Here is a 19,168-nt window from a genome sequence, read left to right as displayed (position 1 = left end):
ATATGCCTGTACCTTTAGCCAAATATCTCTTTCCTACCTGTCTTCCTACAAATACAACCTGAGTACCCTCTTCCTCTCCTAAACTTATACTGGTCTTCCCCCAATCACTCCTCTTGTTCCCATCCTAATCCTTTCAATTAACACATGCCCATACACGTAACCACACTCAAACAGATTGATCCCACTAAAATAACTACACATTCATGTGTTCCCCTTTTCCCTGCACACCAAAACTATATATGCTCTCCTCCAATATTATGATACATTTCCTATAGATACACATTGAACAAGCTCACCAGCCATTCCACTATATTTACTCCACTATTAGTCCAGATGACATCCAGCCAACCCAAGTGCCTTCCCAGCTTTCATATATTTCAATTCTGTATCTTGTCCTTTGCTGTAACTTTTTCATTCTCCTCATTCATCACATAGGAGATGCAGTGGACTGAAATATGAAGAAGTGAAGCTGCATGCAACACCATTCACTCAACACATGCACACACAATGACCTGATTTGTAGACTTTCAACAAGTGTTAGGCAGTTTTATTCTCTAGAAGGTGTTCCTTCTGAACTGAAATGGTAAAACAAGTTGCACTCATTGTATATTTTATTTTGACTTAGTATATTCAGCTGAGTGTTGGCCATCCAACCATAGAGGACATATATTTGTTTCTTCATTTACATTTCAGTGTATTCATGTATTTATTTATTTGTTTATATTAGGAAGCCATGCCAGGTGGTGATCAGCACAAGATAGAGAGCCAGCAGTCAGATAGTCCTGCCATAGCCTTACATAGCAACATTCCCAAGAACAAAGTAGTTCCAGAAGTTAATGGATGCAATGGACACTGCTCACCTCAAGACAGTCTTCCACGTAGGTATTCAGTGGAAGTATGCACTTGATCAGTTTTGCAGCTCTGAATCATTTGAACATTATTTTTATGTTTTCTCGATAATTCAGACTTAAAAGTAGTTTGCTTTGGACTTTGTAATGCTCAAAGTATTGATAACCCTTCTAAATGACTATTTCTATGCAAGAGCCCTCAACCCAGCTCACCCATCTCATTACATCACAGTCAATCAAACTGTTACCCCTGGTCTCTCTTGCAGAAGACCTGCGGCCTTCAGGTAACTGAAGTAACATCACAAACACAATCAGCTGAATGCAACAAAAAAAACTACACCAGCAGCACACTACTCAGACATCTTCAACAACCTACTACCTGTACTACACAATACATCCATGCAAAAGCATATTTATATTAAGGTCACAAAACAAACACTGCAAGACCAACTGACAAACTTCCTACTCCATTGATACCCACTCCCTTTCCCAAATATCAGCCCCACAGAAAAATCCCCCCAAGAGAATCAAGAACCACACAAGCACACTTGTGTTAGGGTCAACATCCGGCACTAAGATAGTATCAGCTCAGAATAGGCCTGACTACAGAAACAAACTACCTTAGATGCAACAATTACACCTGGAAGGTGTGGGTTTCCTGCAAGAGAGACCTGAGACAAGAGATTGATTCATTGATCACTTTTAGGACACCACCTCATGTTTTCCTCACACTTCTAAGGCCGGGAATAGGAATGTTGCCACAATATTTGTATATGTTATAAAAGTCATATAAATGGGGCAGTGAGGGGATTGCGGATTCCTCCCTGTATAGTTTTCTCTCATAAATAATCAAGATATACTTTGACTCAATCAATCCCTTTTGCAAAGGGGAAAATGCCATTGGTATGTACATACATGTAGTGCATACTCTTTATTTTTTCCAAATAGCTGTTGCCTGTAGAGTGAGGTGGTTAGCCATGGGAGAGGAACATCCTCTCACCTTTCTCTCCTTTTTCATTCAAATCCATTTAAACCATGTGAAGATTGCACCTTTGTTTGATTTCTCTATCCTGTACTCAACTCTGGTGATGTAGTCATTGTTCAGGTTATTAGCTCTTCTTATGTTGAAAAGCTAAGAAAAGTGGAGAATGGTTGTATATGGATGATGTTGTGACTGCATGAGGAGGAATGGGCTGGGGGGTGGGGTAGTATGTGTGAGTAAATTTTGACGCAGCCCGAAGGGATTTCTCCCCGTCCTCTCCTTATATGCAAAGGGGGACGGAGAGGGGGGGTCGCCGATTAAATGAAGCGGCCTTGCTGTGGATGTACTGTGTCTTGCGACACTGCTTCTGACCCAGGGCGGTGGGCGGGGTGCAGGGATGACCCATCATCCAGGAGGTGCTCAGATGAGAGGAAGGGTGGGGGGGGTGTGGAGTGTATTTGGGGATGAAATGGGTGGGAGTGTTTTTGTGCCTTTCCCTTTGTGGCTACCTCCCTTGGGAGGGGGAGGAGGCCTTGGTATATGTATGTATGTTGAAAAGTGGAGGAAAAAGAGTTTAGGTGGCCGCACACTATGGTTAGCATGCTACTTGCTTTTGCTATACTTTTAAGTAGAAACGACTTTGGTTACAATATTCTAGACTTCCGTAAGAGTATCTCATCAATGTGTCAAACATTCATATAAGATTAACTTCTTGTAGTTCATCATTATTGTGGGGTTAAAAGCTGCTCAGTAGCATGCAGCTGATACTTTAGGGTCTATATGGGGTGCTTCAATGGACCAGAGCCACACATAATATTGTCTGTGGTAGAGGAAATATCTATTCATAGAGAAATGATGATACTTTATTATACTGCGACTGTCCCTCCATTATGCTGTCCCCCCACTCTTGTTACTGTCCTGTACCATGTCTCTGAATATTTATTTTCTTATTTTGCTGAACTCTGTGGTGGGGGAAAAGAATACTGCCACCAAGTGTTTCCCACTTAAGTTGTAAAAGGCGACAAAAATGGGATGGGGATAGGATTAGGCATTCTTCTCCCTGTAGCCTCAAAGGGGTCGTTCTTAAAAAAAAAGAAAGGCTTAAAAGGGTCTGGGAGGAGTTTTCCAACCAGAACCCTAAGGTTTGGGTCTTTTAATGTGTGTGGATGTGGTACAGATGAGAGTAAAAGGAAAGAGATAGGTAGTATGTTTGTAAGAAGATGGATGTGTTGGCATTGAGAGGAGAGATTGAGGAAGTTAGTGATAGAGTTTGAGAAGGTGTGTGAAAGAAGGAAGTTGAAGATAAGAGGGAGGGAGGGGTTGAATGGGAGTGGAGTATGTGGGGATGGAATGGGTGGGAGTGGATTTTATGTCTTGGTGTTTTGGCTACCTCCCTTGTAAGGGGGGAAAAAGCCTTTGGTATATGTATGTATGTATATAGTTCATCATTCAGTTTCTCATTATACAATGCAAGAGTAATTTGGAAATTTGAAAAACAAAAGATTGTAACCGAAGTCGTTTTTACTCAGATGAAGTAACAAAAGCAAGTAGTATGCTAGTGGGAAATACCTAATGTGTCGGCACCTTAAGTTGATAGTACACGAACTCTTACACTTGGCCTGGTGATTTGGATGGCCTCTTGGTGAGAAGTGCACGAGAAATGTTGAACATGCAAATGGGTTGGATCCTGACAGCCGTGGCCAGGCGGGAAGGTGACCCAACAACAACATAAAAAAAAATAAACAGCGGCTTGCTGCAACTAACAGGACTTTGTTCTACCAGGGGTTTCTCACTTCCCACTGTATGGGAATGGGATGGTGAGTTTTAGTATGCTAGTGAATGGAATCTGAAGCCAATGTAATTGGCTCAATCATACTGATGAGGTGGGAAGAGGTTAGGAAGCCATAAAAGTGTAATTTGAACAATTACTGGGCACCTACCTGGGATCACACCCAGGTCTCCTGCATTTGAGATAGGAATGCTACCCATAGCTCTATGAGGGCTCACCTGATGTTCTACAGGGAGACTTGTTCATCCTGGTATAGAGTACGCATCTCACATTTGGAGTGATGTGCCTCACTTGGTACTTCCGAGCAAGTCCAAAGATTTTTGCCATATCAACTCTTTTATTTCTTACTGATGATCTTCATCCTTTTCAATTCAGCTAAAATACCAGATCACAATTGTTATTATTATTATTATAATTATTTTGTTTATGTCTAGGAGAAGCTAATATATAAGGGAGGAAAGGATGGGAGTGGTCCGTGGATGTTGACTTGGCTACATCCCATATATGGGGGAGAAAAACCTTGGTACATAGATATATTTTGTTTATTTATTTGTTTTTGTCCCCATGGTTATTCTATCTCCTTATTTCATGAGAAGGGTGCACAGGGGATGAACCAAAAGTTTTATTGGGAAAATGAGGTGGATCTTTGTGTGGTTTAAAGAAGTGAAAGGGATGGTAGTGTGAATGAAAGGGATGCGAAAGATGGTCCCCTTCCATGTCTAGTCACCTTGTTTTGTAGGTAACAGCTGCTTGAATAATGATAGGAAAAAATAAAACAGCCTTTTTGCCTCATAGAAATATTATGTTTTATGCAATATTATAGGGAAAAATCCCTTCGGGCTATGTCAAAATATCATTTGCACATAACCACTCCCTTCCATGCATCACATCATCATCCAGTGGAGTGGGTGGAGGAGCCAAGAAAAGAGGAAGGGAGGGGTGGTGAGTAGCAGTGGAGTGGGTGAAGGTGGGGTGGGTGCAAATGGAGTTGTGCCTTTTGAATTAAGCTACCTCCCTTGTAAGGGGGAAAGAGCCATTGCTACATGTATGTAATGTTACTCCTTGCTTCATTTTCATATAGATCAGCTTGAACTATTCACATTGTCCACAGCCATGCCATGGTTTGGAATGGACATTGGAGGCACTTTGACCAAACTTGTATACTTTGAACCAACGGATTTAAGTGAAGCAGAAGAAGCAAGCGAGGTAGAGACCATCAAGAATATACGCAGATATCTCAAGAGCAATTCAGCATATGGAGAAACAGGGACAAGAGATGCACATCTTCAGGTACAAAAATATTCAGTTTGAAGTGGTCTCCTTTCACTCTGGAGACCATTTCCATGTACTAAATAGATTCACAGCTGACATCATTCCCTCTGGACCTTCATGTGCACTTGACCTAGTTTATTTAGATGTATACCATTTGCCCTTCCATTGGTCTGTTTTCCAGTTTAATTTAACATGTGTAACACTGATTTTATTTTTACTTTCTAATGATTCCATTAACTGTTTTTGGTTTATTGAATATTTGTACTATTATTTCTCTTATATGGGAAGATATATGTAGATATCTTTCACTTTTTTTTTTTTTCTTTTTCTTTTTCTTCTGGTTCATATTTGGATGTTCTTAGATGGAAAAGATAAAGGTTGCTGGACGGGAAGGAACTCTACATTTCATCCGGTTCCCGACAAGTGAGATGGGTCAGTTCTTAGAGTTGGCACAGAACAAAGGGATGGCAATGTTAGCATCAACCATTTGTGCTACTGGCGGAGGCGCATACAAGTTTGAAGAAGATTTTAGACAGGTAAAATTAATTTCTACATTTTAATGTGTTTGCTGTATCTTGCTGCATTACCTCTGACCCAGGGAATGGGGCAGAAGAGTGGGGATGACCTTTCATCCACAAGAAACAAAGAGAAAAGGGAAACTAATGGGTGTTGGGTGGATGTAGGATGGATGTGTGCCTTAGCTGGTTACCTCCCATATTAAGGACAAGAGGCCTTCTAGGTTTAGGCCTTTCCTTTCTGTCTCTCTTAAACACAAAGCCCCTGCTCCATTAAATGTCATGGGGATGAACCCATATCCATACTGTCTTCTCTTGGTGTTCATCTCCAGCTCTTAGTCTTTCCTATGTCAGGCATTTACCAGCTTACATTACTGTTATTTAGCTACCCCCTCATTTCTCCATTTCCTGCTTCATATGACCTTGAATACTAGCTCTCCACTTCCTCCACTCTTCTCCTATTAAACTTGATTCCAAATGGTCAATAAAGTAAAATTTCTTATTTTTTTTAGGAATGTCCCCATAAGAACTACAGAGAGTAGGATGCCTAGTCCTATCCCCGTCCTGTTTTTGTCACATTTTGCGATTGAAGTGGGAACACTTGGTGGCATTGCTCTTCCTCCCCTGCCACAGGGTTTGGTAAAAAAGGAAATGTATATTCAGAGAAGTGGTACAGGATGGTATTAAGAATGGGGGAACAGCATAATGGAGGGAGAGTTGCACTGTAGTAAAGTAGCATAATTTCTCTATGAATAGAGATTTCCTCTATCACAGACAAAATATGTGGCTCTGGTCCGTAGGGGCACCTCATATAGATCCTAAAGTATCAGCTGCATGCTACTGAGCAATTTTAACCTCGCAGTAACATGCAGTCAATACCCCAGATGGGGTATTGCATTGCTTCTGTCCCAGGGCAGTGGGTGAGATGCAGGGATGACTCGTCATCCAGGAGGAGCCAAGAAAAGAGGGAAGGAGGGATGGTGAATGGGAGTGGAGTATGTGGAGATGAAATGGGTGGGAATGGATTTATGCCTTTGACTTTGGCTACATCCCTTGTAAGGGGGAAAATGCCCTTGGTATATATGTATATATTCCTCCCTTATAAGGTGAAAGAAGCCCTTGGTATATAGGTAGATATTCCTGTTTTTAGATAAAATCAAAAGAATATAGATGTTATGGTGCATATCACATCTAGCAAAACATTGTAGACCTACTTGGCTACTTGTTATATAATTACGTATGAGTAATATAGCTAACAATCAAGATTGAGACAAACATAAATGTAAGGGATTTTTATTTCTCAATTTTATGGTTGCTTCAGATCATAATCAAACCAGTCTAAAGTTTTGTCTGAAAGAAAGTTTCTCTTGGGAGTCAGGGTGATTTCTGCAAATAAGATCAATCATTCAGCTGATGCTGAAGATGGTAATGCATTTTAGTGAAGGAACAGGTTTTTTTTTATGAGAGGATAGTTTCCTAAACCATTCATGGTCTGATTGTAATTGTGTAGAAATGACAGTACTTTCTCATCCGCAAATAGTACAATAGATGAACTTAGAAATTAAGAGCTGTGTGAGAAGCCAAAGTATTCATTGCTTTCTGATTCACCACTGCTAGATGTAATGTCATCTGCTAACAGATTGTTGCCAGTAGTGGCAGCATGGATGATTCCCTTTGAAACTCTTCGTAAGTGATGTTCATCAGTGGATGTCAGTGCTTCATGGCCATTGAGTTTAGTTGACTCAGTTTATTTTCTACTGTTAGTACATACATACATACATACATATACCAAAGGCTTTTCCCCCCTTACAAGGGAGGTAGCCAAAAAGAAAAAGGCATAAAAACCATTCCCACCCATTCCAGGCATAAAAAGTTTAATCCTCGTGGAGGTAATCAGTTGCCTTTGATTTTGGCTACTTCCCTTATAAGGCGGAGAAAGCCCTCGGTGTATGTATGTATATGTACAAATAGATCAATAAGCAACAGTAATTTGTGTATTTTTTTAACATGCATAGCTTCATAGAAAAATGAACTGGCAAAACTTTTGGGGGGTTAGTTGGAAACAAATAGGTGACATGTAAGAGTGAAATGGGTGAGGATGTGTCCATACCTTGGTTGGCTACCTCTCATGTAAGAGGGAAGAAGCATCTGGTATGTAAATAGATATATAGCTAAAAAAAAATTCTTTTCCCCATTTCTAGGAAGTTAATTTGACGCTGCACAAATTTGATGAGCTTGATTGCTTGATCCGAGGAATTGAATATATTGAGGACAACAATGCAGAGAGTGAATGTTATTATTTTGAACATCCAAAAGATGAAGCTCTCTGCCGGAAAATTATGTATGACTTCAGCGATCCTTACCCTTTTTTGGTGAATATCATATTTTGTTTGTTTACTTTTCAGTTTTTTGCTGGTAATTTAAATTGTAGGTGCTATTTCAGTGTTATTTTTCATGAACAAAAGTTGCATTCTACTTTTTAACAATGCATATCTATACAAAAATTATGGTTTCTTAACAAAAGACAACTTTGTATAGAATTTTATTCTTTTCAGGTTGTGAACATTGGGTCAGGGGTGAGCATTCTTGCTGTAGATGGCCCTGACAATTATCGTCGAGTTTCTGGGACTAGTTTGGGGGGTGGCACCTTCCTTGGACTATGCTGTCTATTAACAGGCTGCAGAACATTTGAGGAGGCCATTGAGCTGGCTGCAAAAGGGAACAATGAAAAAGTAGACAAGTTGGTGAGAGACATTTATGGCGGAGACTACGCAAGATTTGGCCTAAGTGGTGATATAGTTGCTTCAAGGTGAGAGATATTATGGCCAGTTTGCTTTGTAGTGTGTTGTTATACTTTGTATTGTAAACACAACAGTTTTATAGACAGCAAATCATATCCTGAAGGCATTGTATGTACTTATCTGGATTTGTTTCATAGGTAGAGAATTATTTATGACATGAAATTTTAACATAAAGAAAGCTAGAAAATGGTTAGTGTCTTTTACAAGATCTAATGTATGAACTTGCAACAACTTTAGAGAATACAATTTTCAACTAGAGCATGAAGAGAAGAGTGAATTCAAAACTAGGTGTCGTAATTGGGTAGAGATAGACAGGACCCCAGAAGTGTTACTCCTTTCCTGAATATTACAATAAGGTAAGTATAATAGACTAGGATGTTCGTTGGCTTATTGGGTTAGAGCGGCTGATGTCAGGAGTGGAGGCAGTTGGAGTCCAGGCAGGCAGCAAGCGAGTACCGTATATAGTAAGGGTATACTGCATTACATTTCCTGTGTCAAAAAGTTGTCTTGGATGCTCACTAGCCAAGTGGGTTAGAGTGTTGCTGCTTGCAGTGGAGATTGAGGTGACGGCAGTTTGAACCCTGCTGCCAGGGGTACAGTGAGTCCTCGTTATATGGTACATATGCGTTCCTGAAAACCTTACCGCAAATTTAAATTACTGTATACTGAACCCAAGTTTTGACTTATGGCAGATGTACCATCTCCCTGCTCTTTCCTCTTCAAAATATCTAATTTTAACTCCAAAACACGAGCGGATACCATATCTGTGAATTTTTATTACTGTAAATAAAATTGAGGGTAGTAATTACCAAATACTATAACTGTGAAGTTACCGGATTTTAATCTCTTCACTCCGGGGCACATCGCACGTCTGGCAGCATTATCTGCTCGACGTGCGATGTTGCGTCATAATAATCGCATTATGAAAAAATAAAGTCAGTGCTCAATCGTTCGTTCTCTTTCACCCGTGAATTTTGATAACCATAGAAAATATGATGAAGCCAGTTTAGAGAGAATGGAGGTTACGTAGGTACGACTACAATAAATATAATCAAGACACCGATGTCAGCATCATCGCGTACCCACTTGCTCCTCATGACGCCTACGTAGGCATCACCGTATGGAAGTGGTTAACCCCTTCCATACGGTGCCGCACACGTAGGCGTCATGGGGAGCGAGTGTATTCGCGAGGCTGCCATATCGGCGTCTTGATTATATTTATTGTAGTCGCCCCTCCATAATGAGATTCTTTCTAATTCTTTTGTAATCGCATTTTCTATGGTTATCAAAATTCACGGGTGAAGAGAGAACGATCGATATAAGCGGTGACTATATTTTATGATGCGAGTATTATTATGACACGTCGTACGGCTGGCATTAGCTGCTGCCACCGAGATCTAAGTCCATGACGCCTACGTGTGCGGCACCGTATGGAAGGGGTTAAAGAATTACTGTAAAAGGAGGACTCACTGTACTATCCTGGTCTCCTGATAGGGGGAGTTTGTGACATTAAACTGAATCGTCATTGCGTGCAAATAATTTTGTGTTTGCACACCTGCCTTTTCATACACAAAAGCACAATTATGCAAGATATCTCATCCCATGTGCAGTGTGCAACAAATATATAGAAGTGTACAAATGTGTGCAAATGTGCTTTGTGCTCATCCTTGTGCTCCTGCCCAGCTCCAACTCAAAGAAACCCCAAAGATCTGCAGAATATTCCAGAGCACCCCACAATGCCTTGAGTCAGATGCCTTTTGAGATGAACATAGGCTGCAAGCAACCCCCAGTGAGCTTCACTTCAGTACCCTACAAGAACTGTCCGTGTTTATACTAAATTGAAAGAAGTAATTATAAGATCAGTCAACTTCCAATGTGTACATTAACTAGATAAGAGAAGAAGAGAGAAGGAGTTTGAATGTGTTCGAGATGAGGTGTCTGAGAAGTATGATGGGGGTTACTAGGCTAGATAGAGTGAGAAATGAGGCGGTGAGGAGGAGAACAGGGGTGGAAAGGGAGCTGGGAGATAGGGTTGATGAAAGAATATTAGGATGGTTTGGACACATGGAAAGAATGAGTGAAGAAAGACTAGTAAAAGAGGTATGGAAGGCAGATGTGGAGGGAGTGAACATGAGGGGACGTCCTAGGATGAGGTGGATGGATGAGGTGAAGGCGGCTTTGGGGAAGAGGGGAATGTCTGTTGAGGAAGGACGGGAGAGGACAGAAGACAGAGGTGAATGGAGAATGGTTGTATATGGATGATGTTGTGATTGCATGAGGTGGAATGGGCGGGTGGATGGGGGGTGAGGTAGTATGTGTGAGCAAAATTTGATGCAGCCCGAAGGGATTTCTCCCCGTCTTCTCCTTTTATGCAATGGGGGGACGGAGAGGGGGGGGTCGCCGATTTAATGAAGCGGCCTTGCTGTGGATGTGCTGTATCTTGCGACACTGCTTCTGACCCAGGGCAGTGGACAAGGTGCAGGGATGACCCATCATCCAGGGGGTGCTAAGATGTGAGGGAGGGTGGAGGGGTGTGGAGTGTATTCTGGGGTGGAATGGGTGGGAATGATTTTATGCCTTTTCCTTTTTGGCTACCTCCCTTGTAAGGGGGAAAAAGCCTTGGTATATGTATGTATGTATGTATGTTTTCTCTTTTCAGTTTTGGTCATATGAACAGTGCAAAAAAGAGAGATAAAGTTTCTCGGGAAGATCTGGCTTGTGCTACTTTAGTCACCATTACAAACAATATTGGATCTATTGTGCGAATGGTGGCCGCCAATGAAAAAATTGAAAAGGTTTGTGTTGTACTGTATATTCGTGTAGTAGTACTGTGATCTTTTCATTGAATCAGTCTTGAACTTCTGCTTGTTGCTTGTCAATTACTGATTTGTTTATATTTTCATGGTGAGTCCCATATGGGCAGGTTGCCATATAACTGGATACAGTAGAAGCTCAATTTAATGGAACAGTGGAAAGCAGAAGCAGATTGAGTGAATCTGAGAATAAGACTGAAAATGAGATAGATGGATGGGGTGAGGAAGGTCTTGAATACACGAGGAATCTCTGTCAAAAATGGGAAAAGAGATTGTGAAAGATAAGAATGAATGGAGGGAGCTGATGAATGGATGGTGTGGTATGAAGGGTTGTTCTCGTGTTCTCTGTAAAGTAGTTTATGTGGTTTATGAGGGTGTTTTCATATAATGAAGTTGTGGGGGTAAACTAACTCCTGCTGCCAAGCCCTGCTGTGGTGGGAGCACTGTGCCTCACTGCATTGGTTTTGACCCTTGCAGGAGATGTGGATCTCCTGCAGAAGAGACTTGGGGCAACAACTTGATTGGTTGACTTGAGCAATGTGGCAAAGGACAAGGATGGATGACCCTTCTTCCATTAGGTGCTGAGGCGGGAAGGACATTACTTGGGTTTTAATGTGTATGAAGTGAATGTGTGCTTTGACTCAGTTACCCCCCTTATAAGGGGGGATGACTCCGCCTTTCCCCATTACAAGGGGAATGGCTGAGTCAAAGCATACACCCTTCCCACACCCATCCATTGTTCATCCCATTTTAACTTCTTGTGAATGAAGGATCATCCCTATTCTTTTCCCACTGCTTTGGTCGGGGGCAGTGCAGTAAGAAACAGTGCCTGACAGCCAAAACTTGTTTACTTCCCTATTACTTCATCATATAGGAACCCCCCTAACCTCATTCATTTGTTAATTATGCAAAGGAGACAAGAACAAATCCCTTTGGGCCACACGATTGCATTTTCCATTCACAGCCACTCTCCACTCACACCTATCTGTTGCCCCCTTCTCATCCTTGCTTGACAGTCATTCCTTTTGTATCCAGTGCCCCTCTAATCCACCTCATTCTTGGTTTTCCCCTCAAGTTCCCTCCATCTACCTCTGCCTTCCACATACTTTTCGTTGCTCGTCTTTCTTCACTGGTTTTTTTCCATATGCCCAAACCATCCCAGCATTCCTTCATCAACCCTATCTGCCAGCCCTCTTTTCACCCCCGCTCTCTGCCTCACCTTCACCTCTCTCACTCAGTGTTAGTGAGTGAGAGTAAGAAAGATAAGTATATAATGTTTATAAAACTATAGTACTGGATTTTTTTAGAGGGTGTATACAGAAAATTATCTCAGTGATTTAATGAAATAAAAGTACTGATATTTCTTTTATTTCAAATATTTCCTTCAGGTTGTGTTTGTTGGTAACTTCCTAAGAGTAAATCCAATTGCCATGAAGCTGTTGTCCTATGCCATGGAATTTTGGTCAACAGGTCAACTCAAAGCCATCTTCCTAGAGCATGAGGTATGATTTTTATGATATGCAGTTTGTTATTCTCATTTAAGAGGGGTTGGGGACAAACCCCTGTACAAACATTTAATTTTTTTCAGCTTAAATGTCATTACCTACAAAGCAAGGTGGCTTAGCATGGGAGAAGAACATCCTCACACCACTCACTCCCATCACACTCATCTCTTTTATTGGGTTTGCACCAGAGACCAGGTCAATCCCATGAGCCAAAAATCTTAAAATGCTTGGCCCTACATTGCATGTGACCCTCATTCCACAGATGAAAGACCTCATTGTGAAAGCACATACAAAAACTGAACATACTTAAATCCCATACACAAAATTTGAATGTCAAAAACTCAAATAACTATATGAACAGTTCATAAGAACTAATCATAATGCATTCACAACATGGTATCCAGCTATTAGGAAAATATAGTCTACAGACAACACAAAATATAACCTACATACATATACCAAGGCTTTTTCCCCCTTACAAGGGAGGTAGCTGAAAAGGAAAAGGCATAAAATCACTCCCACCCATTCCATCCCTGAATACACTCCACACCCCTCCACCCTCCCTCACATCTTAGCACCTCCCGGATGACGGGTCATCCCTGCACATTGTCCACTGCCCTGGGTCAGAAGCAGTGTTGCAAGATACATCACATCCACAGCATGTCCGCTTCATTAAATCGGCGACCCCCCCTCTCCGTCCCCCCATGCATAAAGGAGAAGACGGGGAGAAATCCCTTCGGGCTGCATCAAAATTTGCTCACACATACTACCTCACCCCCCATCCCCCCACCCATTCCACCTCATGCATCACAACATCATCCATATACCACCATTCTCCATTCACCCCTGTCTTCAGGTCCTCTCCTGTCCTTCCTCAACAGACGTTCCCCTCTTCCCCAAAGCCCCCTTCACCCCATCCATCCACCTCATCCTAGGACGTCCCTTCATGTTCACTTCCTCCACATCTGCCTTCCATACCTCTTTTACTAGTCTTTCTTCACTCATTCTCTCCATGTGTCCAAACCATCCCAATACTCTTTCATCAACCCTATCTCCCAACCCCCTTTCCACCCCTGTTCTCCTCCTCATTTCTCACTCTATCCAGCCTAGTAACCCCCATCATACTTCTCAGACACCTCATCTCAAACACATTCAAACTCCTCTCTTCCTCTCTTATGTTCCATGTTTCTGCCCCATACAGTGCTGTTGGCACAATCACTCCTTCATATAGTCTCCTCTTAGCATCCATTTCCAAATGTCTATTCCTCATTACACTTTTTAATCCACCAAGGCATTTACTCGCTTCTCTCAATCTACATTCTACCTCCACCTTTTCCTGCCACATTTGCACCCAAGTATCTAAAACTATCCACTTCCTCCAGTGGCTCTCCCTTAATGCTCACTTCCAGTCTACTGCCACTTTCACCCCTTGTACATCTCATCACCTTACTTTTACCCACATTTACCTTCAGCTTTCTTCTATCACACACTCTCCCAAACTCTGTCACCAAATTCCTCAATCCCTCCTCCGATCCTGCCACAAGCGCATTGTCGTCTGCAAACAACAGCTGGCTCACCTCCCCTTTTTCTCCATTTTCTTTAACCATCTCCAATCCCTGACCCACTACCCTTGCGTTTACCTCTCGCACTATCCCATCCAAAGGCAAAGGCAAAATATAACCTAAAGAATAATAATAGCCTGCATGAAAACAACAATAGAATACTTACTATGAGGAAGGAAAATCCTCTCCAGAAAACATCACATGAGGATGATGGGCACAAGGTTCAGTGCAAGGGTCCTTGAACCCAGACACCTCACAGGTCATAGTGTGCTGGTGCATGAGTTACTCTGGAGGGTTTATAATGATACAGACCCATGATTGACCCTGCTCAGGGTTGGAAAGCTACATTAACAATGTGACCCATTACTATCCCTCTTCAGAAAGAGAATGATATTTTTGTGTGTAAGGCCATAGCTTCACCCATAGGTGAACTTTCATCAGGGATGGTGATAGCTGTTGATCAAGAATTCAGCATGTGGTCCAGAACCAGGGTGAATCACATCGCACAAACACAGCCCACCATTAAAAAATAAATAGAAAATAAAACACCTAATAACCTATCTCCAACATCCTACAGCAGATCCATACAAAGGCATAACCACACTCAGACAATCTTCTTCAGCTTAGTCTGTCACCCATGAACATTTTCCCTTGCTTGGCATCTTAACTAGAAGAGCTTGTGTTAGGGTAAAAAAAATGAGAGAATGAGTGGTTTCAGGTGAAGGTAGGAGTGCACCAGGATTGTGTAATGTCACCATGGCTGTTTAACATTTAGGTGGATGAGGTGGTATAGGAGGTAAAAACAAGGGTGGTGGGCTGGGGAATTAGAGGTGGTGAGAGTGGAGAGAAGTGGAAGAGCCAGTTGTATGCAGATGACACTGCACTTGTGGCTGGGTCAGAGGAGGATCTAAGGCAGCTAGAGGTGTAGTCTGGGAAGGTATGTGAGAAAAGCAAGCTAAAAGGATATGTGGGTAAAAGAAAAGTAGGGTGATGAGATGTACAAAGGAGAAAGGGTGGCAGAGTGTTAGAGGTAAATCCAAAAGGAGAATGAAGGAAGTGACAAAATTTAAGTAAGGTTACACATAGCAGGAAAGCAAGTTAATATTGGGGGGGGGGGTGGCAAGTGTCATGAGAAATAGGTATCTGGGGATGAACTCAAGAAGACTGTACAAAGGGGTGATTAAGCCCTTGACACTGTGTGGGGGGAGAGGTTTGGAATTTAAAGAAAGCAGAAGGAGTCAAAATTTGTTTGAAATGTGGTGGTTTTGATGAATATAGTGAGAAATAAGGGAGTGAGGCAGATAGGGGTAGGAAGAGAAGTGGCAGATAGTGCTGATCAAAGAATCCTGGGATTATTTGGGCATGTGGAAAGAACAAGTGAAGAAAAACTAGTAAGAAGAGTATGGAAAGCAGAGGTGGATGGAGTGAACTTGAGGGGAAGACCAACAGTGGGATAGATGGATGGTTGGGGGTGAAGGGGTCCTCAGGTACATGGGGATGGCAAGAGATAAGTGTGAGTGGAGAGTGATTGAGGATGGATGATAAATTGATTCGACCTAAAGGGATTTCTTTTAGTCTGCTCTATATATTCTAGAGTCAATAAGGAAGAAGGGTCACCATGTAATGAAGGGATAGCGGTAGACCAGCTTCAGCTAACAGGCCCAGCTTCTGATGTGGGCCATGTGTGAAGGACAGGGAGTGTCCTTTTTCCACCAGGAGTGAAGAAAGAAGGGAAAACAAATTAGTGTTGGATGATTATGGTTTGGTTGAAGGGTGGCTGGTGAATGTCTTGGCTGGTCATCTCCCTTAGAAGAGGGAAAGGGCCTTTCAATATATGCGCAATATATTTATGTAAATATTAATAACGTAATCCCACTTTCTTTTTCAGGGTTACTTTGGTGCCGTGGGGTGTTTATTGGAGTTGATGAGAACTGGTGACCACAACTCTTCACCCTCCACATAAGCCTTGTCAAAGCACTCCTCCATTTATATAGCCCCACGAGTAATTTCTTAAACGGAATAATAGAAAATTTATATGAGGTGAAAGGCTCTTATGCCTCTCAGTTTGTGTGATAGTAGTCTGATTGTGAAGATATATTGATTGTTATATTATTAACCTTTTTAGGTTTATTTAAGGACAGAGTGAAATTGTATACTTTAATATAGTGTTGTGTGTATTCATTATTTTTTGTAAGTATTTATAGCATTTTGTATTTTTATTGTTTTACAGTCCCTCATTACAATAAAGGGGGACAGAAGTGGATTAGATTTTTCTACACTTTCTTACTTTTTTTGCGAACATTGTTTAATACGAGTTCATCTTCAAAAGCCATTGAGTAAATCAGGGGAACAATACAGATAGAATTGCAGTGTTGAAAGTAGCTTAAGGGACTTGTAAATTAGATTTAATGAAAATCATGATGTGTGCATAGACATATCTAGAAGATATTGAATATTAATATTATTTTTGTTATGAGGATACTGTATAGCATAGTGGCTGGTGTAATGATAATGTATACTGAAGCAGCTCTTGTCCCCTCCAGCTTTGGTTGTTATTGTTACAGAGTTGGAAAAGCAATACATTGCAAAGGACTAGTTTTTATGATGGACAGGCAATATATTGCCAAAATCTAGAATGTTGCAGACAAACAACATATTGTTTAGAGCTATAATGATACTGGACAAGTATTTCCAATTTCTGTAATGAATTGGTAGGTATTTTATTGCAGTTTGATATAATTTCTTTGTTTCATATTGTGTATACATTATATATATATATATATATAATATATATATATATATATATGTATGTATGTATGTATATTTCTCATATATTTTAATTTATATTTTATTTGTTGATTTATTTGTTATTATTTTATTTATCTATTTGTTTATTATCATTATTATTATTATTTCTTTGCCATGGGAAAAGGTTTAGTAGTAACCCAATCATTATATCATCAAAGGCAAGAATGTTGTTATGGATGCATTAAACTACCAAAGGCTCAAATGCTGTTAGACAGGCAATGCACTACCAAAGGTTCAAATGCAGTTGGATGTGAAGACAACATGTCTTCCCATTGCGTGTATAGATTTCATGTCCAAACTGCATTAACCATGGCCTCCAATAGTTTTTTGTAAGTTTTAAGTTGAGGATGAAAGGTAATTTGCTTTGGGTGCAATTTAGCATAGCTTGGGCACAGCTTAATGATTAGGTGTTAAAAAAAAAAAAAAAAAAAAAAGAAGAAAAAATTAGAAGCAGGTACATTTGGTGAATTTTTTGCTCATTGTGCACAAAGAATAAACTTAATAAATTGAATTGGGGAGGGAATGCTGCATTTGTAGTAGTGGACAATCAATCAATATTGGTAACATTATTCCTGCCACCTTGGTAGAAAAGAAACTTCTGAATCAGGGCAAAAGCTTTAGTGTAGGTGGAAGTTTCATTCTCAGGCTGTCAGCCATTGACCAACTCCACGGTGGTAAGCAGCAATTTTTCCATATCCAGCATTCTGTAGTGACTCAAATAACTAATGCATAGTATTATTGAAGTGAAAGTATTAATGAGATTACCATTGTTATACTATGTATCTTTCATAACTTTTTATACTGTACAATTTTGGAGGAAGTTTTGTCCTGCAATTAGGTGCCTAAAAATCAGTGGCAGATACAGAATATTGTCACAAGATTTATGTGCTGACAATTTTGTATTGTAGTCTAGTAACAAGAGCAATTTATCTTTGCACAAAATGGTAATATGCTTGCTGCATACAGTGGTCCATCTTATACTTTTGTTCCTCTTTGAACAAACAGTATCCTTTATTTTTTTTCCCCTTGATGCCAGGTAACTCACCTGGTTTTCAACCCGTGGACAATGCAATTGCTTTACAGCATGTCACCATTCCATTTCCAGATTCCAAAAGTAGGTTGGAATGCATTTAAGGTTTTGGATGCACTGTATCCATTTTGAATATAGACGTGATGTAAGAGGATTATTTGTATATTCAAGAAAAGTAAAGTTGATTTTGAATAATGAATGAAATGGTAAATGTTGTAGAATTCTGTAATGAAGTTAAATTGTTTGTATTTGTAGTTGGCCACATAATTGCAATTTTGGATGATAGAGAATGAGATGAACATATTATTTTCCAGTGTAAATAAAATGTAATTATAAATGCAACATAGTTAATATCATTATGTTGCAACCCAGTTTCATTATTTGACAGAAATCATTATTATTATTTGATGACTTTTTACATTATATTTTGGATTTAAGCACCTGTTGCCTTATATTGATTCTTTCTTCAACATAAATGCTGGTCACATAAATTGTTTTTTTATCCTGAACATCAGTTGATTAGTACACACATATACTTAAAGTACCTCTACACCTCATAGAATAAGATCAAGTAATAAACGACTTTCATATTTTTATGTGAAGGGTCACCCGTCTCCTGCCCATTGCCTGGGTTAGAAGCAATGCAACTAGGTAAATACACATAAACGCCTGACAGTAAAAACAAGAAACTAAACCTACTAAGAACAATCAAAGGCAGTCAAAACCTTTTTGTGAGTAGTAGAACTTGTGTTAGAGTTGGAAATGATGAGTGAGCGGTTTGAGATGAATGTGGGATTGTGCCAGGGTTGTGTAATGTCACCATGGTTGTTTAATGTGTACATAGTGTGGTATGGGAAATATATGACAGTAATGGGCAAGGGATTGGAGATGGTAAGTGAGATTGGAGGGGAACCAGTTGTTATTTGTGAATGACACTGGCTGGCTGAGAGGAGGGTCTAATGTGTTCGTGATGGAGTTCAATAGTGTATGCAAGAGGAGAAAGTTTAAAGTAAGTGTGGTTCAAAGTAAGGTGATGAGATGTATAAGGGGAGAGGGTGGCAGTGAAGGTAGAGGAAGTGGATTGTTTTAATTATTTAGGTTCACAGAAGCTGAATAGCCAATAAAAGAGGGAGGGAGGGGTGGTGAATGGGAGTGGAGCATGTGGGGATGAAATGGGTGACTTTGGCTACTTCCCATTGGTATATGTATGTAGGGTCACAAGTAGTAGGGAACAGAAGAATGG

At 40.5% G+C, this 19,168-nt stretch overlaps 1 protein-coding gene across 13 annotated transcripts in view; it reads left to right on the top strand.

Annotated features, from left to right (window-relative positions):
• fbl (pantothenate kinase 3 fbl) overlaps positions 1-18,416 on the top strand; it is a 42,614-nt gene extending 24,198 nt beyond the window's left edge. For 7 of the 13 annotated variants that reach the window (XM_076181395.1, XM_076181429.1, XM_076181427.1 and 4 more), the window contains exons 2-9: positions 728-878; positions 4,701-4,909; positions 5,254-5,427; positions 7,608-7,778; positions 7,962-8,215; positions 10,867-11,002; positions 12,409-12,522; positions 15,976-18,416. In XM_076181395.1, coding sequence (XP_076037510.1) covers positions 728-878; positions 4,701-4,909; positions 5,254-5,427; positions 7,608-7,778; positions 7,962-8,215; positions 10,867-11,002; positions 12,409-12,522; positions 15,976-16,050 — 1,284 coding nt within the window. In that variant the 3' untranslated portion in view covers positions 16,051-18,416. Of the gene's footprint in view, positions 1-435; positions 584-727; positions 879-4,700; positions 4,910-5,253; positions 5,428-7,607; positions 7,779-7,961; positions 8,216-9,890; positions 10,055-10,866; positions 11,005-12,408; positions 12,523-15,975 lie in introns of those variants that run through there. The other 6 variants (XM_076181442.1, XM_076181390.1, XM_076181435.1 and 3 more) reach the window with 3 other exon arrangements.
• The last annotated feature ends 752 nt before the right edge of the window (positions 18,417-19,168 follow it).

Source organism: Oratosquilla oratoria, chromosome 3 (genome assembly GCF_046742065.1).
Source record: "Oratosquilla oratoria isolate Oo_2021 chromosome 3, ASM4674206v1, whole genome shotgun sequence".
Lineage (NCBI taxonomy): Eukaryota > Metazoa > Arthropoda > Malacostraca > Stomatopoda > Squillidae > Oratosquilla > Oratosquilla oratoria.
This window is presented reverse-complemented; position numbering and strand designations above follow the sequence as displayed.